The following is a 25,745-nucleotide window of genomic DNA, read 5'->3' as shown; positions in this document are numbered from 1 at the left end:
TAATTAAAACACACACACACACACACACACACACACACACACACACACACACACACACACACACACACACACACACACACACACACACACACACACACACACACACACACACACACACACACACACACACACACACACACACCTTTTATTTTGTAACCTACAACGGAGATATGAGAAGTGAATAATCACACAGAGCAGTTCAGTACAAAGTAATTATCGTACTTTATGATTTCCATACACTCCAGCAGGTGTTTCTGCATCTTCTCGTCCTTCTCGTAAGTTTCCAGCAATGCCAGGGTTTCCTCGTGGTTCTGGCAATACTCTTTGTACACATTCTCCAGTTCTGCACGGTGCTCCAGGAAAACCAAACCTGTCATCACATTAAAAAAAAGGGGGGAGAGGGTGTTTGATTTCTTCCAAATATCCTAAACTATTAGAGTCACAAAAAGGGGAACTGTACTCAGGCAGTTAACCCCTTAACTGTCACAGGGGCCAGCAATCCTCTGGCAGCATAAGCAGCAGTGGTAATTAATTGGCCCATTTGGTAGATCTGCTTAATTGGGGAGTTTAATGAGGATTGGGGTTTCATAATAATCTTAATAAGCAACGATCACAGTATCAGTATGATTGCTCCAATAGACAATTTGTTGCTCCATGTGCAACTTTTAGAAGCCGGGATAGGTCTTATATACAATGCACTCCACATAAATGAATGTATCCGGGGTTTTGAGCCCTCTATATGTGCAGTCAGGATGCTTTCAATAACTCCACTTGCTCAGACATTAAGGTAAGTAGGTGGCACCGATAATTTTGTATGTTGGGAGACCAAAACACAAAATGATGATCATAACCCAATAAGCAAGACAGATTTCATACCAACAGAGTCAGAGTTCTCCAGGGCCGCCAAAAATCTCTTGGACATGTCTATCACAGCATGGATGTTTCCGAAAAGGACATCAAAGTCCACATTAACCACCTGTTAAACAAAAGGAAAACTATTATTAACCGCTGAGCCTTCCGACTCCATGAGCCTTACCATTCCCAGTTAGACATGGTAAGCGATTATGAACTGTACTGTATATGACATTTTCTGCAAAGGCTTATTATGCCACTGGAAATGTAGGATGTGAAATATAACTTTGGACCCAAGTAAGGTAATCATTTTGAAATAAAGATTAAATGCGTAAGATTTTCAAGGTGTTTTCAGGTTATTGTAACTCCATTATCTGTTGCAAAGTGCAACTTTAAATATTATGCGCAATATATGTAGCAATATGAAAATATAACCTAGAGCTCTGAAAAACCATCTGGTGCTAATAACACAATACTGGAAAATGTACAAGGTAGTTTTATTTGAAGTTGCTAAATCCTAAGCAAGCGGACATCGCAAACGGTTTCTTCTGCATTGCAGTTTAAATCACTATGAAAATTTAAGTTCACGAGAACAAGCAAAGATGTAAAAAAACAACTCTATGCTGCAACTCGCACGGCAATCTTTAAATTAGACTGACGATTATGTACTGAATAGCGAAGGCTTTAAGGCCTCGTTCAGGGTGCAGAGACAGGAGTTGGAGGGAGGGAGGGCGGGAGGGAGGGCGGCAGTTTGCTGGGCGATGTGTGTTCATCCCCAGCAGACATTTTCAGGAGTTGAGGAGGTGGGGAGGGGGCGGGGCTACAGACGGGAGCTTAGGGATCCAAGCTGCAGTCATGAAATCATTCTCAAGAATGATTTCATTGGCTACCGAGGTCCCAGTGACGCTGCTGCAGCTTCAAAAAACGATTTTTTTGTTTAGTGAAACTGTAGCCAGCGTCAACTCCGGGCTTCGGAGACAGGGCAGCTGCTACCCTGACAACCAGTATTCAATTTGAATACTTTGTGTCCCACGGCAGCACGCACGGCAGCACGCCCTCCCTCCGAAGCCTGCATCCTGAATGAGGCCTAAGGCATTATCTTGAATGGCCATTAAAAAAAAATTGCTATCACAAAACTTCCGGGTCCACTTCACTGCGTGTATTCATGTCATGTCAGATACTGGTTTCAAACACGCCGTTCCTTCGAGGTTGTAAAATTCTTACCTGGGTGGTCTGCAGTGGAACCATGATCTGCTGCACGCAGGTCTCCAGATCTCGGAGGTAATCTCGCTCAGTCTGTAACAGCTCCTCAATGACCTTTGACCTCTTCTCCAGCATCCTTTGCTCAGAGTTCTCCGCGGTGGACGTAGCAGATGGACTCTCTTCCAGAGCCTCTGGTTGTGAGGAGAGAAGAGTCATATCTGAAATGCAGGAGAACCGAGCGTTAATCACGGGCAGTGCTCTGATCATGCAAAAATCGGGAAAGAAATTATTTGAAAGAGACATATATTCCTTATAGTATTATTTATTTCTAAAGCGCCAACATTCCTCAGCGCAGTACAATGGGGGAATATAGTGATAAAAATTACATTTAAAAAATGACATACCAAAGACTGACAAGAGCAAACAGATACAAAATGTAATGAGGACCCTGCGCGTTAGATATTACTGTATGGACCAGCAAAAAGACCAGGCTGTTTTCTCTAATAATTGCTAGAAATCCTCATCCATTGCTAGAAAGCCTCACCCAAACCCTCACCCATAAAGGTCACCCATTACTAAAGTTGTTCAGTTTTACCTTCCTGGACTCTAAAGACTAGACAGAAAATGTCAAAATATACACAGTATATTATTTGAAACGGCAACAATCACTAGTAGCAGCCAGATATACAATCCCTTAATAAGCCCTGGAAGAATTAGTGTTTAATCCCTTCCAGGACCACCTGCTTTGTTTTACTAATCTAGCCAGACCATAACACGCAACAATATACACAATGATAGCAGAGATTAAATAATTCTAATAAAAACATTTATGACAGTAGCTCCTAAATGCTTAACTGACATGCATTATTATTCTATCCACATGTAAATGTTCGGCTCCTCTAGTCTAAAGCCTTCAATGCTAGGCGGAAACAGAGCTATAAAATGTGCTGGTACTTACTCCCCCCCCCTCCCCTCCCTATTGTCCGTAAATGTAGGATTTTGCCTCTGAACAACCCACCCCCCCTACATCCAAGTTATTTCCCCTCCCCACCTCCCCCTCCCATGTTAGATATGTATTCACTTGATGTATCAAATGTTCCATGTGCTATTTTCTGTATACTTGAAAATAAAAAACGCTGTTACAAAAAAATAAAAAATTAAAATAAAGGCCTGAGTGTTGAATATTCTGTGATATTTATTACTGTATTGTTTTAGTAAGGTTTCCAAACCTACATTTTCAAAGCCATCATAAAACAACTGTTAATGCAGCAATCCCCCCCCCCCCCCCCCCCGGAAGCCTATAGGCATTTATCCCATATATATTAGTATTTAACCCCGAGCATGCCATGCTCTTCTAAAAACCTTTAGAATGCAATAGTATCTAGGGAGAGCTTCATTTTAACCACCCGGACACTTAGTACACATATCTCCTGAACAGAGCCTCAGATATCAAAAAACAAAAACAGCGTTTGGAAAGGAAAAGAGGAGATCTTCAAGTAAAAAAACAAAAATGGCGGCCAGTGCAGGCTGGTGCTTTAAGAATGGTGTTGTATGTATGGGTGCTTTCATTTGATCACATCTATAGAAGATGTTGGTCAGAGGGAACGGAGGAATGAAATAGAAGAATATAATTTGTGCTTTCAATTAATTAAAAAGGAATTAAATGGATCAATTACAAAACGAAGTGTTGGCAGGTATGACGTTACATGCCAATGAATAGAGCAGCGGATTAACAGGTTGGGCTATTCGTTAAAACATCCAAAAACCAACCGTCGCACACAGCAGTTGCATAGCAACCAGAAACAAACAGTCACGCTTTATCACAGCGTCATGGTCTGGCTGCATGAAGTTCATTTTCTCACGCACAGATGTAGGAGGTGTTATTGCACCTGCAGGCGAGTGCGACAGCGTGCTGGCCCCGCCCCTTTCCCCACAGTTCATGGTTTCACAGTGGTGTTTGCGGCCGGTGGCGCGTTGTGCGTGTCCCGTTACAACGTGGCTGCGGTAATGCTTGCTACTTCTGTATGTCATTTGAGTAAAATATTTTATTTTTATGTTAATAAAACCCCATTCTAAGTTTTTAAAAAAAATTACTATTGCAAGATGAGGAGTTATCCTGCGGCATCACACGAGCACCCGCAGGAACTATCCGAGTGTGCTTTAGTTGAAACAAAATCAGACAAACCGCTGTCAGTGCAGTACGCCTGCCAGAATACACAGTATGTAGTATATCTTTATGTATATAGCGCCCACAGCTGTACTTAGCACTTTGCAAGACAGACAATACAGTTCAGGGAATTATAATAAGTGCAACAAATAAGATCAGACAATAGGAAAGGAAATCCCTGCCCTGAGAGCTTACAACCTAAGTGGTATGATGGGGAGACTTGAAGAGAAAAGGTGAGGGAATAAGTGCAGTAGATGGCGGTCGTTGCTAGGAGTGACTGTGGGTGTGGAACAGTAGCCATGAGTCTACTATTAGAGTGCTGCATTTGAGAGGTGAGCTTTAAGGTTTGTCTTAAAGGGTGGGTGGGGGTGGGGGGCAGAGGGTGCTTGGCGTATACTTCTTGTGAGGGAGTTCCACAGGTAAGATGCAGTGAGGGAAAAGGGTTTAAGGCGAGAGAGCAGTAGAGGTGAAAGGGTGGAGAGGAGACAGTTATGGGTAGAGCGCAGGAGACGAGCAGGGGCACAACCAGTGAGCACAGCTGATATGTAGGACGGAGCAGATGGGTGGAGAGCCTTGAAGGTAAGCAGGAGAACTGTGTAGGTGATCCAACATTTGATGGGGAGCCAGGAGAGGGATTTAAGGAGGAGATGAGCAGACTGTTTTGGGAGAAAGTGAAATTATTCTAGGAGCAGAATTGTGGATAGATTGCACAGTAGCTACATAGGCTACGTGTGACATTCAGAGATGAGCACATTACAGGGATTCACCAGGAGCTAAAGGGCTCCCTGCATCGCAATGTGTTACAGACCCCTCTAGCACAAAGGGGTTAATAGAGTTTGGACTAGCGTCCGAAATGTAGGCACGATCCTGTCAATGGCGTAATACTCGCGATCAGGGAACAATACTGCTTAGGAAGGGGATACATGCATAAACTGGTCATTATGCTGGAGTCATTTCACACGGATAAGAGACTCACAAAAATATTCACATAGGAAATCATCACGAAGGGGGCCGCATGTATTGTTTCAAGCTTCTTTTCTCTTCTCTCAAAGCAGTTGACTACTAGACTGTTATTTAGGAAAGAATACATGTGACAACAAAATAAAAAAAAGTTAGACATAAAGCATATTTTCAACAGGATAAATAAGGTAGATGCTTTAGGATAATATGCAAATATAGGGATGAGCACACATTGCCTTTTATTTTTTACATCGTCCTTTAAATGACCTTTAATGTTTCTGCTCTTCCCTTCCCTTCCCATCACCTCATTTTAGAAGCATTGGAATGAATTTCCAGGATTTTTGTTAAACTGCCATTGCCAAATCAGGGAGTTGTCCAGCATGGTTTCTTAGTGCAGGGCTGCACAACTCCGCTCCTCAAGTCCCCCGAACAGGTCAGGTTTTCAGGATAGCGCAGCGAGTCCCTGCTTCAGCACAGGCGGCTCAATCAGCGACCTGTGCAGGAACTGGGTTATCCTGAAAACATGACCTGTTGGGGGGGGGGGGGGGGGCGCTTGAGGCCCGGAGTTGTAGACCCCTGTACTAGTGTACCTGTAATAATTACAGCATAGGAAGGGGGGAGAGTCATAGTAAGTCACCACAGTACTCTCTCCACTTCTTGGAGTGTTCAGTTTGGTCACTCTCTGCTAATCCCTCTCAATCTACAACAAAAGCCCTCTGCCCCTCCCCCAGCATTTTGCAGAACCAGAACAACCTGCAGCAATACAGCCAAAGCAATTACTCCAATCTCCCAGCCCCACCACAATGCAACGGCTTCCTCAGGCTTAATGTATAAACCCCAACCTGCTGAGAAACGTCAACAGTGTCAAAAACTGAGCCACACATTGAGCCACCTGTGCGGAAGCAGGGATAGCCTTAAAACCTGACCGCTTGGTGGCCCTTGGGAACTGGAGTTGGCCACCACTGGTCTAGAAAGTCATATCCCAGTGAACACATAATAACTTCTCTCCATCCAGACAATGCAAACTACAATGCAATTCCCCAGAGCCACCTTCAGAGACGGCATTTAATTCCCTTTACCTCTCAACCGCAGGGCTCAAGTTACTTGCAACCGTTGTCTTCCCTTCAGACTCAGAACAGTGAAACCATTCTGCTCCTCTCCCAGCATTAACATCTCAATAGCTGGGAACTGCTCTGGCAACAACAATAAAGCAGGCAGAGCCAATATGGCATGAACCAAACCCCGGAGACAGGGGTTTAGTCGCTGTGGTCTGGAATGTGGGCGGGGCATGAGCGAGAGGCTCCAAATCCCACCACATCATAGCACCTTGAGGCAAGGCTACCCCATGGGTTCAAGGCAAGGGGCACAGGATGTGCAAGTTCTGCGACTTGATTGTAAATATGGTCAGTACAAAACAAATCTATGGATCTGTCAGAAATACACAAAAATACTCAAACTTTTTAACTGCTGGACATTTACCCAACAGCAAATGAGTTATACTGTACAAACACTAATAATAGGTACAGAATTAGTACACATCAGGCACACATGAAGTGCACTCTTATGTAGGTAAAGTTCATATAAACGTTGTATTTCTATGAATATCGACAATGTTTTGTTCCTACGTTTCTATAATCTCTTGGCGCATCTCAATAACACAGAACTTGTTTATTCTGCATGCAATTAAAACGGAGACTATCCCAACGACAATTTTCCTTTTTTACAAATCTCCCTTTGCAAAGCGTTTCCCATCCCGCCCCGTATTCTCATTTCCACAGACAGTCACTTGTGCTTTTAATAATTCTCAACAGCAAACTGCACCTAACAGAAGCTGCACGGCCAGGACCAGGGGAAGTTGCTAAAGTCACCTGTATGTCCTAATGATGTGAAGGGGCTTACTTAATTACGCGCGATAGGGCTGATTAGATACTACACTGCGGCACTATTGAATAATACTCTAAGACTTTAAAATGCTGATGTGTTTGTACATCTAGCGAATATGTACTTGAGAGAATGCAAAAATTAAGCCAACAACATGTAACATAATACAAATGCATGTAGTGTAAACATGCAAAGTCGGAGCTCAAGAAAAACACCTGCTTTGCTTTTAAATACACCTGTTAGAACGATCCTAAATGACATTTATATAGGTATTACAATACATTGTAATACAGAAGTCCCATGGCTCTGAATCATCTGTATTGGAACTGGAAAAACATAAGATTTTAACACTTATAATATTTTCTTCTTTTTGTGGACAACGCATTTCAAAAAGGTTACAATAAATGAGCTTTTAAGATAAAAAAAAAAATTATGTTTTGCAGATTCAAAACATCTCCATCTTTGACAAGGCGGCTGCACAAATCTCTTTTCTACACCAAAGGGGGAAAAAAAAAAAAAAAAAGGATTGGATATGAGGTGTAGGCCCGCGGTTCCCAATTGTTATATACATCGGGACTCTTAACCCCTCCACTGCCAAAGAAGCCAGCGACGCAGCGTGAAGCTTTGCTTTCTTGTTTTAGCGCTGGAGGGGTAAAACTTTTATATTCATGTTGATAACGAAGGACCACGGCAGACAAAAAGCTTGGCCATTCGATATCCCTACACATCTCAATACCGCAACTAATATTTGGAAACGTTTGTCCAAATAAATTTAAAAAAAATATACCACTTGTGAGCACTCACATGTCTGCAACCCTGCCTTTCCCCATTATCTCTTAACACAGCGGTGCGCAAACTGGGGGGCGAGAGAATTTCTAGGGGGGGGGGGAGGCACGGGTGGTTACAGAGGCCCCGAGCTCTCCCCAACGGCATTTAAATTAAATGCCGGGGGAGTCGTGAGGCCTCTGTAACTCACCTGCTGCTAGTTGGGTCTTCGGCGATGCGTCGTCATGGCAACGCGCGTCAAATGATGCGGTGACGTGACATGACCTGCAACGTCATTTGACACAGAGACATTGGGAGAGGGGGGGCACAAACGCTGCGGCTCCCAGGAAGGGAGCCGCAGCCCAAAAAGTTTGTGCATCGCTGTCTTAGCATGCAGTGCTTCCACTGCAGCCAGGGATTCTGGGAAATGACATGCAAATAAGCAGATATGAAATTTAAAAGTGTGAATAACAGTTGTCATGCAGGTAGGTGGGTGGTGATTTTAACAGACTTCTAAAAAACAAAGCAAAAAACAATCGATGGCCCGTGTACAATATGAGGTGAAATCATGCACCCCTTGCTCAGGAAAATGTAAACATCTGAATGGGGCTGAAATCTTCCCAAGCAAAGGTAAGATGGCTTCACATCATATGGAATAGGGAACAAGGAGCTCATTTCCTACTGAGAACATAGGAAGGCCACAAGATACACAAACTATATAATATATTATGGTTGTGGACAAGAAACCCCCAATATATTCAATAGGCCACTTCAGCCCCTGCAGTCAGAGTTTTAATAATTTAAGCAGCAATTGCAGAATTGGACCTGGGGGTTTCCTGGAGCTGAATTGTGATATATATCTTATTGGACTGGCTATGTGGGACAGCACCATGACACGGCATGAGACAGAGGATAATCCCGGAACCTGGTGATCATTTGTTTGCCCTCTATAATCATTATGGGACCTGAACAAGTCTGCCCAGTTACCACAGACCATTTGGCATTGCAAACAAACTAAATACAAACAACTTCCTCAAAGTGCAGGTCTCCTCTAGGACAGAGGTACAAAGTAGAGCTCTACCCACAAGTCCAATTCTTCATTTAGTGTGACAGTCAAGGAGAAGAGAAACAACGTTTGAGATCCCATATGATGAAAGGTTCACATGGGACCTGAAACGTTGTTTGTACGTCTGTCCTAGAGGAGACATGCACTTTGATGAATTTGTTTGTCTCGGTTGTGTTGGCTGCAGAAGCAGGATTCTCCTCACTTTAAATTGTTTCCCCGCACTTTGGAACTGCACTAAACAAACTACATACACCACAAGAGAGAGTATTATGCGCCGTGCTAGAGTAAGCACCCGGCTCCATTAACATGCAATGTACCGCTTACAGCTCACAGTCGTGCAAATGAATACAGTGTGGGCAAACAGGGATCTTAAGAAGTCTCCATTTAAAGACCTGTGCAAGATCTGCCATGCTCATGTGGGACAGGGGTGGCCAACTCCAGGCCTCAAGGGCCACCAACAAGTCAGGTTTTAAGGATATCCCTGCTTCAGCACAGGTGGCTCAGTTCTTGATATCTTCCAGCACTAGAAAATACCTTAGAGCAGACCTGCACAACACGCGGGGCCGCATGCTTTCCGCTCTCCCAAGTCCTCTCTACCCCTCCGCCTCCCTCCCGAGTCCGCTCTCCCCCTCCACCAGGAGCCAGCTCTCCCCCTCGAGCCAGGGCAGCAGCACGCTCTAGCATTGAGGCACTTCCATGCCTGCTGCTTGCTAGAGCGCGTGCGTAAAGTCCTGCCTGCTCTGCCGCCTCCTCCACAGCAAACCAAGCAGGGGGGAGTCGTTGGAGGTGCAGGGGGGAGTCGTTGGAGGTGCAGGGGGGGGGGGTCATTGGAGGTGTAGGGGGGGGGTCATTGGAGGTGCGGGGGGGGGGGGTCATTGGAGGTGCAGGGGGGGGGGGTCATTGGAGGTGCAGGGGGGGGGGGTCATTGGAGGTGCAGGGGGGGGGGTCATTGGAGGTGCAGGGGGGGGGGGTCATTGGAGGTGCAGGGGGGGGGTCATTGGAGGTGCAGGGGGGGGTCATTGGAGGTGCAGGGGGGGGTCATTGGAGGTGCAGGGGGGGGGGTCATTGGAGGTGCAGGGGGGGGGTCATTGGAGGTGCAGGGGGGGGTCATTGGAGGTGCAGGGGGGGGTCATTGGAGGTGCAGGGGGGGTCATTGGAGGTGCAGGGGGGGTCATTGGAGGTGCAGGGGGGGGTCATTGGAGGTGCAGGGGGGGTCATTGGAGGTGCAGGGGGGGTCATTGGAGGTGCAGGGGGGGGTCATTGGAGGTGCAGGGGGGGGTCATTGGAGGTGCAGGGGGGGGTCATTGGAGGTGCAGGGGGGGGTCATTGGAGGTGCAGGGGGGGTCATTGGAGGTGCAGGGGGGGGTCATTGGAGGTGCAGGGGGGGGTCATTGGAGGTGCAGGGGGGGGGGTCATTGGAGGTGCAGGGGGGGGGGTCATTGGAGGTGCAGGGGGGGGTCATTGGAGGTGCAGGGGGGGGTCATTGGAGGTGCAGGGGGGGGTCATTGGAGGTGCGGGGGGGGTCATTGGAGGTGCAGGGGGGGGGTCATTGGAGGTGCAGGGGGGGGTCATTGGAGGTGCAGGGGGGGGTCATTGGAGGTGCAGGGGGGGTCATTGGAGGTGCAGGGGGGGTCATTGGAGGTGCAGGGGGGGGGGTCATTGGAGGTGCAGGGGGGGGGGTCATTATTGGAGGTGCAGGGGGGGGGGTCATTGGAGGTGCAGGGGGGGGGTCATTGGAGGTGCAGGGGGGGGTCATTGGAGGTGCAGGGGGGGGTCATTGGAGGTGCAGGGGGGGGTCATTGGAGGTGCAGGGGGGGGTCATTGGAGGTGCAGGGGGGGGGTCATTGGAGGTGCAGGGGGGGGTCATTGGAGGTGCAGGGGGGGGTCATTGGAGGTGCAGGGGGGGGGTCATTGGAGGTGCAGGGGGGGGGGTCATTGGAGGTGCAGGGGGGGGGTCATTGGAGGTGCAGGGGGGGGTCATTGGAGGTGCAGGGGGGGGGTCATTGGAGGTGCAGGGGGGGGTCATTGGAGGTGCAGGGGGGGTCATGGAGGGCAGGGGGGGTCATTGGAGGTGCAGGGGGGGGGTCATTGGAGGTGCAGGGGGGGGGGTCATTGGAGGTGCAGGGGGGGGGTCATTGGAGGTGCAGGGGGGGGGGGGGGTCATTGGAGGTGCAGGGGGGGGGGTCATTGGAGGTGCAGGGGGGGGGGTCATTGGAGGTGCAGGGGGGGGGGTCATTGGAGGTGCAGGGGGGGGTCATTGAGGTGCAGGGGGGGGGGGTCATTGGAGGTGCAGGGGGGGGGTCATTGGAGGTGCAGGGGGGGGGTCATTGGAGGTGCAGGGGGGGGTCATTGGAGGTGCAGGGGGGGGGGTCATTGGAGGTGCAGGGGGGGGGTCATTGGAGGTGCAGGGGGGGGGGTCATTGGAGGTGCAGGGGGGGGGTCATTGGAGGTGCAGGGGGGGGGTCATTGGAGGTGCAGGGGGGGGGGGTCATTGGAGGTGCAGGGGGGGGGTCATTGGAGGTGCAGGGGGGGGGGGTCATTGGAGGTGCAGGGGGGGGGGTCATTGGAGGTGCAGGGGGGGGGGTCATTGGAGGTGCAGGGGGGGGGGTCATTGGAGGTGCAGGGGGGGGGGTCATTGGAGGTGCAGGGGGGGGGGTCATTGGAGGTGCAGGGGGGGGGTCATTGGAGGTGCAGGGGGGGGGTCATTGGAGGTGCAGGGGGGGGGGGTCATTGGAGGTGCAGGGGGGGGGGGGGGTCATTGGAGGTGCAGGGGGGGGGGTCATTGGAGGTGCAGGGGGGGGGGTCATTGGAGGTGCAGGGGGGGGGTCATTGGAGGTGCAGGGGGGGGGGTCATTGGAGGTGCAGGGGGGGGGGTCATTGGAGGTGCAGGGGGGGGGTCATTGGAGGTGCAGGGGGGGGGTCATTGGAGGTGCAGGGGGGGGGTCATTGGAGGTGCAGGGGGGGGGGTCATTGGAGGTGCAGGGGGGGGGGGTCATTGGAGGTGCAGGGGGGGGGGTCATTGGAGGTGCAGGGGGGGGGTCATTGGAGGTGCAGGGGGGGGGTCATTGGAGGTGCAGGGGGGGGGGTCATTGGAGGTGCAGGGGGGGGGGTCATTGGAGGTGCAGGGGGGGGGTCATTGGAGGTGCAGGGGGGGGGGTCATTGGAGGTGCAGGGGGGGGGGTCATTGGAGGTGCAGGGGGGGGGGTCATTGGAGGTGCAGGTGCGGGGGGGGGTCATTGGAGGTGCAGGGGGGGGGGTCATTGGAGGTGCAGGGGGGGGGTCATTGGAGGTGCAGGGGGGGGGGTCATTGGAGGTGCAGGGGGGGGGGTCATTGGAGGTGCAGGGGGGGGGGTCATTGGAGGTGCAGGGGGGGGGTCATTGGAGGTGCAGGGGGGGGGTCATTGGAGGTGCAGGGGGGGGGTCATTGGAGGTGCAGGGGGGGGGGTCATTGGAGGTGCAGGGGGGGGGTCATTGGAGGTGCAGGGGGGGGGTCATTGGAGGTGCAGGGGGGGGGTCATTGGAGGTGCAGGGGGGGGGGGGGTCATTGGAGGTGCAGGGGGGGGGGTCATTGGAGGTGCAGGGGGGGGGTCATTGGAGGTGCAGGGGGGGGTCATTGGAGGTGCAGGGGGGGGTCATTGGAGGTGCAGGGGGGGGTCATTGGAGGTGCAGGGGGGGGTCATTGGAGGTGCAGGGGGGGGTCATTGGAGGTGCAGGGGGGGGTCATTGGAGGTGCAGGGGGGGGTCATTGGAGGTGCAGGGGGGGTCATTGGAGGTGCAGGGGGGGTCATTGGAGGTGCAGGGGGGGTCATTGGAGGTGCAGGGGGGGTCATTGGAGGTGCAGGGGGGGTCATTGGAGGTGCAGGGGGGGTCATTGGAGGTGCAGGGGGGGTCATTGGAGGTGCAGGGGGGGTCATTGGAGGTGCAGGGGGGGGTCATTGGAGGTGCAGGGGGGGTCATTGGAGGTGCAGGGGGGGTCATTGGAGGTGCAGGGGGGGTCATTGGAGGTGCAGGGGGGGTCATTGGAGGTGCAGGGGGGGTCATTGGAGGTGCAGGGGGGGTCATTGGAGGTGCAGGGGGGGTCATTGGAGGTGCAGGGGGGGTCATTGGAGGTGCAGGGGGGGTCATTGGAGGTGCAGGGGGGGTCATTGGAGGTGCAGGGGGGGTCATTGGAGGTGCAGGGGGGGTCATTGGAGGTGCAGGGGGGGTCATTGGAGGTGCAGGGGGGGTCATTGGAGGTGCAGGGGGGGGTCATTGGAGGTGCAGGGGGGGTCATTGGAGGTGCAGGGGGGGTCATTGGAGGTGCAGGGGGGGTCATTGGAGGTGCAGGGGGGGTCATTGGAGGTGCAGGGGGGGTCATTGGAGGTGCAGGGGGGGTCATTGGAGGTGCAGGGGGGGTCATTGGAGGTGCAGGGGGGGTCATTGGAGGTGCAGGGGGGGTCATTGGAGGTGCAGGGGGGGTCATTGGAGGTGCAGGGGGGGTCATTGGAGGTGCAGGGGGGGTCATTGGAGGTGCAGGGGGGGTCATTGGAGGTGCAGGGGGGGTCATTGGAGGTGCAGGGGGGGTCATTGGAGGTGCAGGGGGGGTCATTGGAGGTGCAGGGGGGGTCATTGGAGGTGCAGGGGGGGTCATTGGAGGTGCAGGGGGGGTCATTGGAGGTGCAGGGGGGGTCATTGGAGGTGCAGGGGGGGTCATTGGAGGTGCAGGGGGGGTCATTGGAGGTGCAGGGGGGGTCATTGGAGGTGCAGGGGGGGGTCATTGGAGGTGCAGGGGGGGTCATTGGAGGTGCAGGGGGGGTCATTGGAGGTGCAGGGGGGGTCATTGGAGGTGCAGGGGGGGTCATTGGAGGTGCAGGGGGGGGTCATTGGAGGTGCAGGGGGGGTCATTGGAGGTGCAGGGGGGGTCATTGGAGGTGCAGGGGGGGGTCATTGGAGGTGCAGGGGGGGTCATTGGAGGTGCAGGGGGGGGTCATTGGAGGTGCAGGGGGGGGTCATTGGAGGTGCAGGGGGGGGTCATTGGAGGTGCAGGGGGGGGTCATTGGAGGTGCAGGGGGGGGTCATTGGAGGTGCAGGGGGGGTCATTGGAGGTGCAGGGGGGGTCATTGGAGGTGCAGGGGGGGTCATTGGAGGTGCAGGGGGGGTCATTGGAGGTGCAGGGGGGGTCATTGGAGGTGCAGGGGGGGGTCATTGGAGGTGCAGGGGGGGTCATTGGAGGTGCAGGGGGGGGTCATTGGAGGTGCAGGGGGGGTCATTGGAGGTGCAGGGGGGGTCATTGGAGGTGCAGGGGGGGTCATTGGAGGTGCAGGGGGGGTCATTGGAGGTGCAAGGGGGGGTCATTGGAGGTGCAGGGGGGGTCATTGGAGGTGCAGGGGGGGTCATTGGAGGTGCAGGGGGGGGTCATTGGAGGTGCAGGGGGGGGTCATTGGAGGTGCAGGGGGGGGTCATTGGAGGTGCAGGGGGGGGTCATTGGAGGTGCAGGGGGGGGTCATTGGAGGTGCAGGGGGGGGTCATTGGAGGTGCAGGGGGGGGTCATTGGAGGTGCAGGGGGGGGTCATTGGAGGTGCAGGGGGGGGTCATTGGAGGTGCAGGGGGGGGGTCATTGGAGGTGCAGGGGGGGGGTCATTGGAGGTGCAGGGGGGGGTCATTGGAGGTGCAGGGGGGGGTCATTGGAGGTGCAGGGGGGGGTCATTGGAGGTGCAGGGGGGGGTCATTGGAGGTGCAGGGGGGGGTCATTGGAGGTGCAGGGGGGGGTCATTGGAGGTGCAGGGGGGGGTCATTGGAGGTGCAGGGGGGGGTCATTGGAGGTGCAGGGGGGGTCATTGGAGGTGCAGGGGGGGGTCATTGGAGGTGCAGGGGGGGGTCATTGGAGGTGCAGGGGGGGTCATTGGAGGTGCAGGGGGGGTCATTGGAGGTGCAGGGGGGGTCATTGGAGGTGCAGGGGGGGTCATTGGAGGTGCAGGGGGGGTCATTGGAGGTGCAGGGGGGGTCATTGGAGGTGCAGGGGGGGGTCATTGGAGGTGCAGGGGGGGTCATTGGAGGTGCAGGGGGGGTCATTGGAGGTGCAGGGGGGGTCATTGGAGGTGCAGGGGGGGTCATTGGAGGTGCAGGGGGGGTCATTGGAGGTGCAGGGGGGGTCATTGGAGGTGCAGGGGGGGTCATTGGAGGTGCAGGGGGGGTCATTGGAGGTGCAGGGGGGGTCATTGGAGGTGCAGGGGGGGTCATTGGAGGTGCAGGGGGGGTCATTGGAGGTGCAGGGGGGGTCATTGGAGGTGCAGGGGGGGTCATTGGAGGTGCAGGGGGGGGTCATTGGAGGTGCAGGGGGGTCATTGGGGCAGGGGGTCATTGGAGGTGCAGGGGGGGTCATTGGAGGTGCAGGGGGGGGTCATTGGAGGTGCAGGGGGGGTCATTGGAGGTGCAGGGGGGGTCATTGGAGGTGCAGGGGGGGTCATTGGAGGTGCAGGGGGGGTCATTGGAGGTGCAGGGGGGGTCATTGGAGGTGCAGGGGGGGTCATTGGAGGTGCAGGGGGGGTCATTGGAGGTGCAGGGGGGGTCATTGGAGGTGCAGGGGGGGTCATTGGAGGTGCAGGGGGGGGTCATTGGAGGTGCGGGGGGGTCATTGGAGGTGCGGGGGGGTCATTGGAGGTGCGGGGGGGGTCATTGGAGGTGCGGGGGGGGTCATTGGAGGTGCGGGGGGGGGTCATTGGAGGTGCGGGGGGGGTCATTGGAGGTGCGGGGGGGGTCATTGGAGGTGCAGGGGGGGGTCATTGGAGGTGCAGGGGGGGTCATTGGAGGTGCAGGGGGGGGTCATTGGAGGTGCAGGGGGGGGTCATTGGAGGTGCAGGGGGGGGTCATTGGAGGTGCAGGGGGGGGTCATTGGAGGTGCAGGGGGGGGGTCATTGGAGGTGCAGGGGGGGGGTCATTGGAGGTGCAGGGGGGGGGTCATTGGAGGTGCAGGGGGGGGTCATTGGAGGTGCAAGGGGGGGTCATTGGAGGTGCAGCGGGGGTCATTGGAGGTGCAGGGGGGGGTCATTGGAGGTGCAGGGGGGGTCATTGGAGGTGCAGGGGGGGGTCATAGGAGGTGCAGGGGGGGTTCATTGGAGGTGCAGGGGGGGGTCATTGGAGGTGCAGGGGGGGGTCATTGGAGGTGCAGGGGGGGGTCATTGGAGGTGCAGGGGGGGGTCATTGGAGGTGCAGGGGGGGGGTCATTGGAGGTGCAGGGGGGGGGTCATTGGAGGTGCAGGGGGGGGGTCATTGGAGGTGCAGGGGGGGGGGTCATTGGAGGTGCAGGGGGGGGTCATTGGAGGTGCAGGGGGGGGTCATTGGAGGTGCAGGGGGGGGTCATTGGAGGTGCAGGGGGGGGTCATTGGAGGTGCAGGGGGGGGTCATTGGAGGTGCAGGGGGGGTCATTGGAGGTGCAGGGGGGGGTCATTGGAGGTGCAGGGGGGGGTCATTGGAGGTGCAGGGGGGGGTCATTGGAGGTGCAGGGGGGGGTCATTGGAGGTGCAGGGGGGGTCATTGGAGGTGCAGGGGGGGTCATTGGAGGTGCAGGGGGGGGTCATTGGAGGTGCAGGGGGGGGGTCATTGGAGGTGCAGGGGGGGTCATTGGAGGTGCAGGGGGGGTCATTGGAGGTGCAGGGGGGGTCATTGGAGGTGCAGGGGGGGTCATTGGAGGTGCAGGGGGGGTCATTGGAGGTGCAGGGGGGGTCATTGGAGGTGCAGGGGGGGTCATTGGAGGTGCAGGGGGGGTCATTGGAGGTGCAGGGGGGGTCATTGGAGGTGCAGGGGGGGTCATTGGAGGTGCAGGGGGGGTCATTGGAGGTGCAGGGGGGGTCATTGGAGGTGCAGGGGGGGTCATTGGAGGTGCAGGGGGGGTCATTGGAGGTGCAGGGGGGGTCATTGGAGGTGCAGGGGGGGTCATTGGAGGTGCAGGGGGGGTCATTGGAGGTGCAGGGGGGGTCATTGGAGGTGCAGGGGGGGTCATTGGAGGTGCAGGGGGGGTCATTGGAGGTGCAGGGGGGGTCATTGGAGGTGCAGGGGGGGTCATTGGAGGTGCAGGGGGGGTCATTGGAGGTGCAGGGGGGGTCATTGGAGGTGCAGGGGGGGTCATTGGAGGTGCAGGGGGGGTCATTGGAGGTGCAGGGGGGGTCATTGGAGGTGCAGGGGGGGTCATTGGAGGTGCAGGGGGGGTCATTGGAGGTGCAGGGGGGGTCATTGGAGGTGCAGGGGGGGTCATTGGAGGTGCAGGGGGGGTCATTGGAGGTGCAGGGGGGGTCATTGGAGGTGCAGGGGGGTCATTGGAGGTGCAGGGGGGTCATTGGAGGTGCAGGGGGGTCATTGGAGGTGCAGGGGGGGGGTCATTGGAGGTGCAGGGGGGGTCATTGGAGGTGCAGGGGAGAGAAATATGTGAGGTGCAGGGGGGGAGAGTGATGTGAGGTGCAGGGGGGGAGAGTGATGTGAGGTGCAGGGGGGGAGAGTGATGTGAGGTGCAGGGGGGGAGAGTGATGTGAGGTGCAGGGGGGGAGAGTGATGTGAGGTGCAGGGAGGGAGAGTGATGTGAGGTGCAGGGGGAGAGTGATGTGAGGTGCAGGGGGGGGAGAGGGATGTGAGGTGCAGGGGGGGAGAATGATGGGAGGTGCAGGGTGGCTGGGATGTGTGTGGTGTGCAGGGGGTTATTGTGTGTTTGATGTGGAGGGGGAGTATTATGTGTGTGGGTGAGGGGGAGAGATGGGGGTATGAGAGAGATGGGGAGTATCGCAAAGGTTGATAGTGAGGGGTTCTGGGGGAGATATGAGGATGATAATGAAGGGTGCTGGTGGAGATATGAGGATGATGATGAGGGGTGCTGGGGGAGATATATGAGGATGATGATGATGATGATGAGAGGTGCTGGAGGAGAGGTGCTGGAGGAGAGATGATGATGATTTTACCCGTGCGGCCCAAATTTTTTTTCCTTGGAGCAGTTCGGCCCTTCTCACTTTACGAGTTGTGCAGGCCTGCCTTATAGCTTATTTAAGTGAATTAACCAGGATGGTCTTCCAGCTCTGGAAGGAGTCTTATAGAATCGCACTGCTTAATAAATATGGCCCTGAATATTTTTAGAATACAGTACAAGGTGCTCGTTCACATGGATTATTTCAACATGAAGCATGTTGCGTTTTCCATTATTTGGGAATGTGCTAAAAAATAAAAAAATAAATAAAAAGCTTTAAAATGTAAAAAAAAAAAACATTTCAAATTGCATTTACCTTCCTATTTCTGTTTTGAAAAAATACTTTCTGCGCAGGGCCTGCTAAAGATGGCTGCAACTGGGATTTTCTAACTACTTAGCAACTCAGCCCTGATCACTGTGTCTTTGAAAAGTTGCTGCATTCTTCCTCATGTCTGTACTCCTAACAAAAACACAGAAACATAGAATTTGATGGCAGATGATAACCACGTTGTCTGCCCATTTTTGAATATGGTTTAGACCTGGGGTGCGCAAACTATTTGAGCTGCACCCCCTTTGCCTGCTCCCCCCCATGCTTGCGCGCGCCCCCCCCCCTTACCTCTTTTCCAGGGGTCCAGCGACGTCACATTGCGATGGCAAACGGCGTCATGACGCAGCGCTGCCATGGCGACGCGTCACAAGTTGCAGAGGCCTCACGCAATCCCCCGGCATTTAATTTAAATGTCTTGGGGAAGATCGCGGAACCTCTGCAACCGCCCGCGCTCCCCCAGAAAAATCTCGCGCCCCCCCAGTTTGAAAACACCTGGTTTAGACCATGGGTCTCCAACTCCAGTCCTTGAGTGCCACCAATAGGTCAGGTTTTCAGAATATCCCTGCTTCAGCACAGGTGGCTCAGTCAAAGACTGAGCCACCTGTGCTGAAACAGGGAAATCCTGACCTGTTGGTAGCTCTCGAGAACTGGAGTTGGCCACCCCTGGTGTGGGTAGATCCAAAGACCGGATTAGATCATTGGCTTTTTCATATTAAGGATATATATATATATATATATATATATACACATGTAGAGGTATCAGTACCGTGTTAGCCGAGCTTCAATAATCAAAAAATAAATAGATGATACCGTTCTGTGGCTAACGAAATGCTTTTATTTGTGCGAGCTTTCGAGATACACTGATCTCTTCTTCCGGCGATGTTACAATGAATATATATATACACACACACACAAACATATATATACAGTGTTCGACAAACCTATACATCTGCACGCCCCGGGCGAGTGGATTTAACATCGGGGCGAGCTCCTATTGGCCCAAGCAGCACACGTTTGGTACTAGGTGGCGAGTAGATTTTTTTTTTTTGTTCGGCGAGTAGATTTTTTGGTGATTTGTCGACCACTAATAAATATATATATTAAACCCTTAAAGAGGAACAAGTCTACCTACATTCTCCAAACCCCCACCAATCATCACCGTGCAGCGTAGGAAACTGACCGGGATTTAAAGTCACCGTGTGAAAGTATATTTGAAAGGTTCACGCTGCACATTAAATAATTCTGTCCTGTCCCTCTACTGCCCGTTTAACAAATTCAAAACTTGAATTTGGAATGCATCGTGGGTCACTTGTGCAGCCAAAGTTTTAAACGTGAGAACGTCACAGTAGTTGAGTGAAGAAGCCCTTTTCCGCTATGTCCCATACTGCTGACTGAGCACAGTGTTTAGATTGTGTACAGACGTCCGCCAAACCGGTTTCAGCAAAACATACCAGACTACAGAACATACAACAGTGAGGGCCAGTGCTACCACAACAGGATTACATGTCCACTTATCAAAAGAAGGCAGTGGAAAGGACATAGTTACATGGTAGATGGAGGTTGAAAAAGAGAGATGCGTCCATCTAGTTCAACCAGTGCTAAATTTAGATTACAGATACTTCATCGTTTATTTGTACTTACAGTATATTGATCCAGAGGAAGGCAAACAAAACACCCCTGTGACACATCATCCAATTATATCTCATAAGGGGAAAAATTAATTCCTTCCTGACTCCAAATATTAGCATATCTGATTTGACTGCATCAACATCCTTCCCATGTTTACTTATTTGGTATATCCCTGTATACCTTTCTAAAAAGGTGGGCTATCTTCATGTAGCCAGGGTCCCTCTGGTCCCCGTCTGCAGGTTTCTTTCCCTCTTGCGTGTGTGCTGCTGCAGGGGCGAGCGCGTTCCCGGGGGCTCCCAGTGGCAGCTGCGGCAGGACGCCGCCATGTTAATGTGTTCGCGCATGTGCGGAGGCTTGTGCGTAAGCAGAGCAATCGCGGCGGCCATGTTGAGGTTGGCGCGGGAGTTCGCGCCTGTGCCGTGCAATGCACAAAGGTTGGCAAGCATAAAGGTGGCCATTACATGTGTGCAAGAGCTCTTGGAAGTTGCGCATGCTCAGTTAAGAGTAGCGGCGGCCATTACAGCTTCAGACATGCGCAGTAAAGATCGTGCACGCGGTCCCCATAGGAAAGAGCTGTACCAAGAACTACAATTCCCAGCAGCCTCTGGGGACTGCATTTTCACCCTGGTCACAGGCAGCATTGAAGCCAATAGAGCTGGCAGCTTCTCCTGCAGCAAAGAAGATACAATGTTGTGTGCAGACAGGGTTTTGTCAGTTGGATCCAGGAAGCGATTGGGGAAGGTAGTGTACACAGCTGCAGTGCTCTGCTGTACTAGGCCCCAGACACCCCAGGCCAAGGTAGGTCCCACTCCCCACTAGGTTAATGGGTACGTTCATAGGGAAGGCCCCTTAGGTAGGGACCCTGCCGTTATCCGAGTCCGAGTCTTGTCAGTGACACAGCTGCAGTGCTGTGTGCTCTGACAAGAAGAGACAGTGTGGCTTGCAGTGCAGCCACATCAGTTAGTTTGGCAGTTTCAAGAAAGGCCCCCTTTCAGTGCAAGGGGGGGTTTGCTTTCTATAGTACCCAGTTCTATTTGATATCACCGGTGCCAGTTGCACGCAGTGATCGCGGCCTGCGTCTGGGCTCAGACAGGCTCTACAGCAAGAGACTTTCCAAAGGTGGATCACTCCATACGGGAGCCACCCACCGTTGAGGCGGAGGCATCTTGGATCATCTCCTGGAGCAAGGGATTCCAAGTAAAGGTCATCTGCGCACCCGGTAGCAGGAGCACCGGGCAGGTATTATCCAAGTCACCAAGTGCACCACCTATACACTTCATCTTAGTGGGCAGCACTGTTCCACACGTGTGTGGGGTTGTGGGACTCTTGGGACTTTGGGTACAAGGACTTTGGGAATACTGTGTGGGGTTAAGGCCCTGCGAGGTGTGTGGATAGTTGTGTTTAGTAGTGTTACAGGGTGACACTGAAGTTATGTACTGTTGATGTCATATTGTTGATGCATGTGTATTGTGGTTTATCTGCCCATATAGTAAACCTGTGTTATATATACCTTGGTGTATGTGATTCATATATGTGGGTCCTGTATAGGGGGCATTCTACACTCCTAGAATCCTGCACAGGTGGAGGCGCTGTAATTAGAAGATCGTTCCAGAGGATTCACCCCAGGCTCTCACTAGCGGAGGCACAAACCTCCTGTGAGCCCGACAGGTATACTGCACCACACCTGGTAACATTTAGGTTCCCCTTACATACGCCATATATATGCGATTGGGTGGGGGGGGGATACCCGTTACATTCATTTTAACAAATCTATTGTATCTGCCATCACAGTCTCCATGGGTAATGAATTCCATTGTAACTGCCCTCACTGTAAAGAACCCTTTTCATCACTGATATACAGAAATATATAATATGAAGAGGCAGGATATGAACATTGTGTGTGAGAGTAAATGACAGAATCGGACACACGGTTGTGCGGCCAACACGCTGCGACCGCCGAGGGACCCTTTGCTGTTCCGCCGCCGGCTGTTTCACCAATAAGGCAAGTTAACTTAAGGGGTTTTAGCAGTTAGGGTACGGGGTTAAGAATAGGGTAAGGGGTTAGGTTTTTAGGGTAAGGGGTTAAGGTTTTTAGGGTAGGAGGTAACGCAAGTATTACAGGTCAAGATTAGGGGTATTTAGTGAATAAATAGCGGGTCTCTAGAGCAGAACCTTGTTGGTTTTACTACTTAGCTTCTTAATTTAACCCATCTACCGTTCCACGTCTCCCAACCAATAATGGTGCTGGCCGTGGCACTAAAATCAGTGAATTGTAGACATCAGAGTGACTTTCCCCTGAATCACTGGCTGAATGGCATGATGCTACAGGCAGGGAGTTTTATTTCCTGAGAAAAAAAACCCGAGCAATATTGATTGGATGGGTGTGCCCCAGTAACAAGACTAGTGCAGAGTGCCCCAGTAACAAGACTAGTGCAGAGTGCCCCAGTAACAAGACTAGTGCAGAGTGCCCCAGTAACAAGACTAGTGCAGAGTGCCCTTTGCTTTGAGGAACCAGAGGACACACGCCGACAGCAGAAAAGGTTCTACTTGCCTCCTTCTTCCTTCCATTTGGAAAAATCCCACCTGGTTTTTTTATATTTAGAATACCTTTCTCTTTCTGTAACTGCATTAGCCCCTATCTCTGCTGGAGGTAAACGGTTGGACATAAATACCAACTAAAAATCAGAAATTTTGAACAAATAGGTACATGCAAATGTACTAAAATACAACTTATGTTGATACAGTAGAACATTACTGGTCAACCACAAAATGTGACAAGACTTGGAAATGCAAATGTATGGATCTCACTCTTTACCTCATGAAAGAACATATGGGGGGGAAATCGGGAATTAACAGGCAATAAGTTGGCTTTAATTGGACAGACAGTAGTTTGCCGTCTACAAGGGTTCAAACTTCTGAGTTCTTGGTGAACATGGCGAAGTTAGAAAGCTTGTAAACGGCAAACTATGCTGGTACAATAACAGGTATCATGCTACCTAGAAAAACAATTTGATGTTATATTATATGAAGATTGAATTCGGCTGAACTGTTATGAGACTTATTATACAAGAGATCAAACTCAAAACAGAAATCAGTGTAGCTTTGTAAACTTTAGGAATGTTTCTATAACAAAAGAAAAGATCCACAAACTGTTATCTGAGAACTCAAGTCTCCTTTGTGAGCAATAATAATGCAGAAAACTGAATAGGTTCAAGAGCCACAATGGCTGTTTTGTGAACTGTACAGGTATTAGAAGAGTCGATTTCTCCACGGCTAAGGCCAGCTGAGACACTTTGCTAGAAGAGTGGCCTGGCAATGTATTAATGGACACCAAGCATGAATGAATGCAGAAATTATGCAAACTGTTTTGTTTCTAGGTGTGCAACACTACACACTCCTTGATAAACAATGATGTCATCATCAGAGCAGGTCATTTTCACCCAGTGGATGAGACGACCAGAAATCCCCATGACGAACATCTGAAGAACTCATCAGATTTGGCAGAATGGAAGGGAGATGGTTCACCAAAATCAGTGGCCGATAAAGCCGGTGACCACTGGAAACGTGTAAGAGCGACGTGTGTGAAAAAGAGATTACAGGACATAGGGCAGGAATGTGAGGAAGATCCTATATTATAAAACAAAAAACAAACTGGCAATTCCCCCCCCCCCCCCCCCTTAGGTTTGTCGTTCATTTGGAAAGGGAGTATAGTTCAGGTTAACAAAAAAGGGAAGGAGAGAAAATGCTGGCAGTCACTGGATCTTTTGGAGGCCTCGTTTTTATATATCTGCTCATTAACATTCATACAATGTTTTCAAATGACACCTTTGATTGAGCCACTGGAGATAATGGAGACAATGTGTGTTAACATCTGTGTAATAACTGGCACTAAAACATTATTTCATAAATTGTTATTTAGAGATGGGGGTATTTTTGGGGCGGAACGGCCGGTTCCTTTGGTCCATGGATTTTCAGCGGATCAATCTCAAAAAGGGCGATTCGCGGTTTGTGGATTTTTAAAAATGATTATTATTAACGCACTCCGCGGGTTCCGCGTCCCGGGGGCGGTTTTGTAGAATCCAATGCGGATTAAAACCGATCAAATCCTTTTGCAGCTTTTACACAGCGGGGGGGGGGGGGGGAGGGAGGGTGCGAAAAAAATCTGGAAAAAATGGATTTGGGGCACATTCACCATCTCTAGTTATTGTGCAACATGTCAACTCGCTTACATTCTTACATGTATTTACAGATCTGCACGGGATGGAACCGGACTTCCCTTTCTTACTCTGCCCGGGATTTAGAATCCCTCACTTTGTTCTCTGCACTTTGTATGCTTAGTATGAATAGCTAAAACTGATTGCACTGCACTCCTTTCCTCTCCTTGCTATCTCTCCCAGCAGCGTCATGGACGAGAACCAGCCCCGCTCATGGACACATTGCGAAGAGAAGGTATGTGAATTTGCAGAGGATTCACGCGATCCCCCGGCATTAATTTAAATGCCTTGGGGGGGGGGGGGGGGGAAGAAGAGTGCGGGGCCTCTGCAACGCTGCACCCCCATGAACAATCTTGCGGCCCCCAGTTTGCGCCCCGCTGTTTTAGAATACAAAGCTATGCAGACTATTCACTAGCTCCTGCGCTCATTGTGTGGCAATGATGCTAACCCGAGGACAGATCATACTTACAATTACATCCGACCGAATGATAAACCCTCCTTTATGACAGACAGTGCTATATTTTTGTTAAACGTCGCCCTATAGGTTTTATATTTTAGTGAAAACACGAGGGCAGAAAATAAACCAAGTTCCTTAGAATATGAAATAAGTCAAACGATATATATGAAAATAAATGGTGATATGTTACAAAAAAGTTATTATCAATATCAATCAATCATAGGCTCAGTCGACCACTTGTGCTGAAGCTGGGATCTCTTGAAAACCTGACCTGTTGAGGGGGGGCTTGAGGACTGGAGCACCCCTGGATTAGAGAATCATTGAAAGATTACTGGATGTATATTTGAAGAAATACCAGCACAGCTATCCAGCCCAATTTTCATTTCTTATATTTTTAAAGAATCCAAACCTGGTCTAACACTCCCCAGTAATATCCACAATTGTCATTAAGAAGTCAACGATTAAACTCTCACTCATAATTTCAGAGTAAAATGTATCAGGCGTAATATGGCACTCAGGAAGCATGGAAAATTACAGCAGTAAGTGGTTATGTTTCATAATATTTTATTGGGCAAGTGGTAATTTAAATGCGGAGAAAACAAAGCTAATCCCTTTGATACAGTAAGATTGGTCATTTAAGGCGTTAACTTTTGTCAGTGATTCATTATCAAATATTTATATACCCCACGCTTGTTAAGGGTGCACACTTATGCCTTGAGAAGATAGGAAGATTAGCATTTTGTAGCAGTGTTGAAGAAAATGACCATTAGGGAATTTCAATTTAGGGGTAAAGCAAATATAAATATCACTGTTGAGCACATTCACGTCTCAAACAGGTCTGCAACCAGCTTTTTACCATTATCTCTTGGCATACAGCGCTTCTACTGCAGCAAGGGATTCTGGGAAATTACATACAAATGAGCACAGTGTCACCTTTTGCTTCTTATCCATTTTAACATGGATCCCCATGAGCTTATGCCTGTCGCATTACACAGATTTTTAGCACAGCCTGGGTTAAACAGCAATACTACTTTCAACTTTATTTTCTATTTATTTTAATTATTTTTATAGCTAAAGCATGTGACAATGTATAATTCTACATTCTTACCTAAGCTGCAATCGCTAGGTGCTCCTGTTATAAATCTGTCAAAATCCTGATTGTGTGCCTAACATAATGGCTGCGTCCATGGTGAGCGCGACGGTGTGATAAAAATGCTATGCCTCTATGAGGCCGGCCGTAGAGCGCGCGATCAATGCAGAGCGCCGGCGCTCGCGATGTGCGAGAAAACAAAAACAT

At 51.6% G+C, this 25,745-nt stretch overlaps 1 protein-coding gene across 4 annotated transcripts in view; it reads right to left on the bottom strand.

Moving 5' to 3' along the window:
- DNMBP (dynamin binding protein) overlaps nt 1-25,745 on the bottom strand; it is an 87,227-nt gene that overhangs the window by 14,743 nt on the left and 46,739 nt on the right. For 3 of the 4 annotated variants that reach the window (XM_075612294.1, XM_075612296.1, XM_075612295.1), the window contains 3 exons: nt 2,077-2,273; nt 877-976; nt 223-370 (listed from right to left, as the gene is read on the bottom strand). In XM_075612294.1, coding sequence (XP_075468409.1) covers nt 223-370; nt 877-976; nt 2,077-2,273 — 445 coding nt within the window. Of the gene's footprint in view, nt 1-222; nt 371-876; nt 977-2,076; nt 2,274-6,261; nt 6,395-25,745 lie in introns of those variants that run through there. The other variant, XM_075612297.1, reaches the window with a different exon arrangement.

Source organism: Ascaphus truei, chromosome 8 (assembly GCF_040206685.1).
Source record: "Ascaphus truei isolate aAscTru1 chromosome 8, aAscTru1.hap1, whole genome shotgun sequence".
Taxonomy (NCBI): Eukaryota; Metazoa; Chordata; class Amphibia; order Anura; family Ascaphidae; genus Ascaphus; species Ascaphus truei.
Note: the sequence above shows the minus strand (reverse complement) of the source record. Positions and strands in the feature narration are given on the sequence as shown.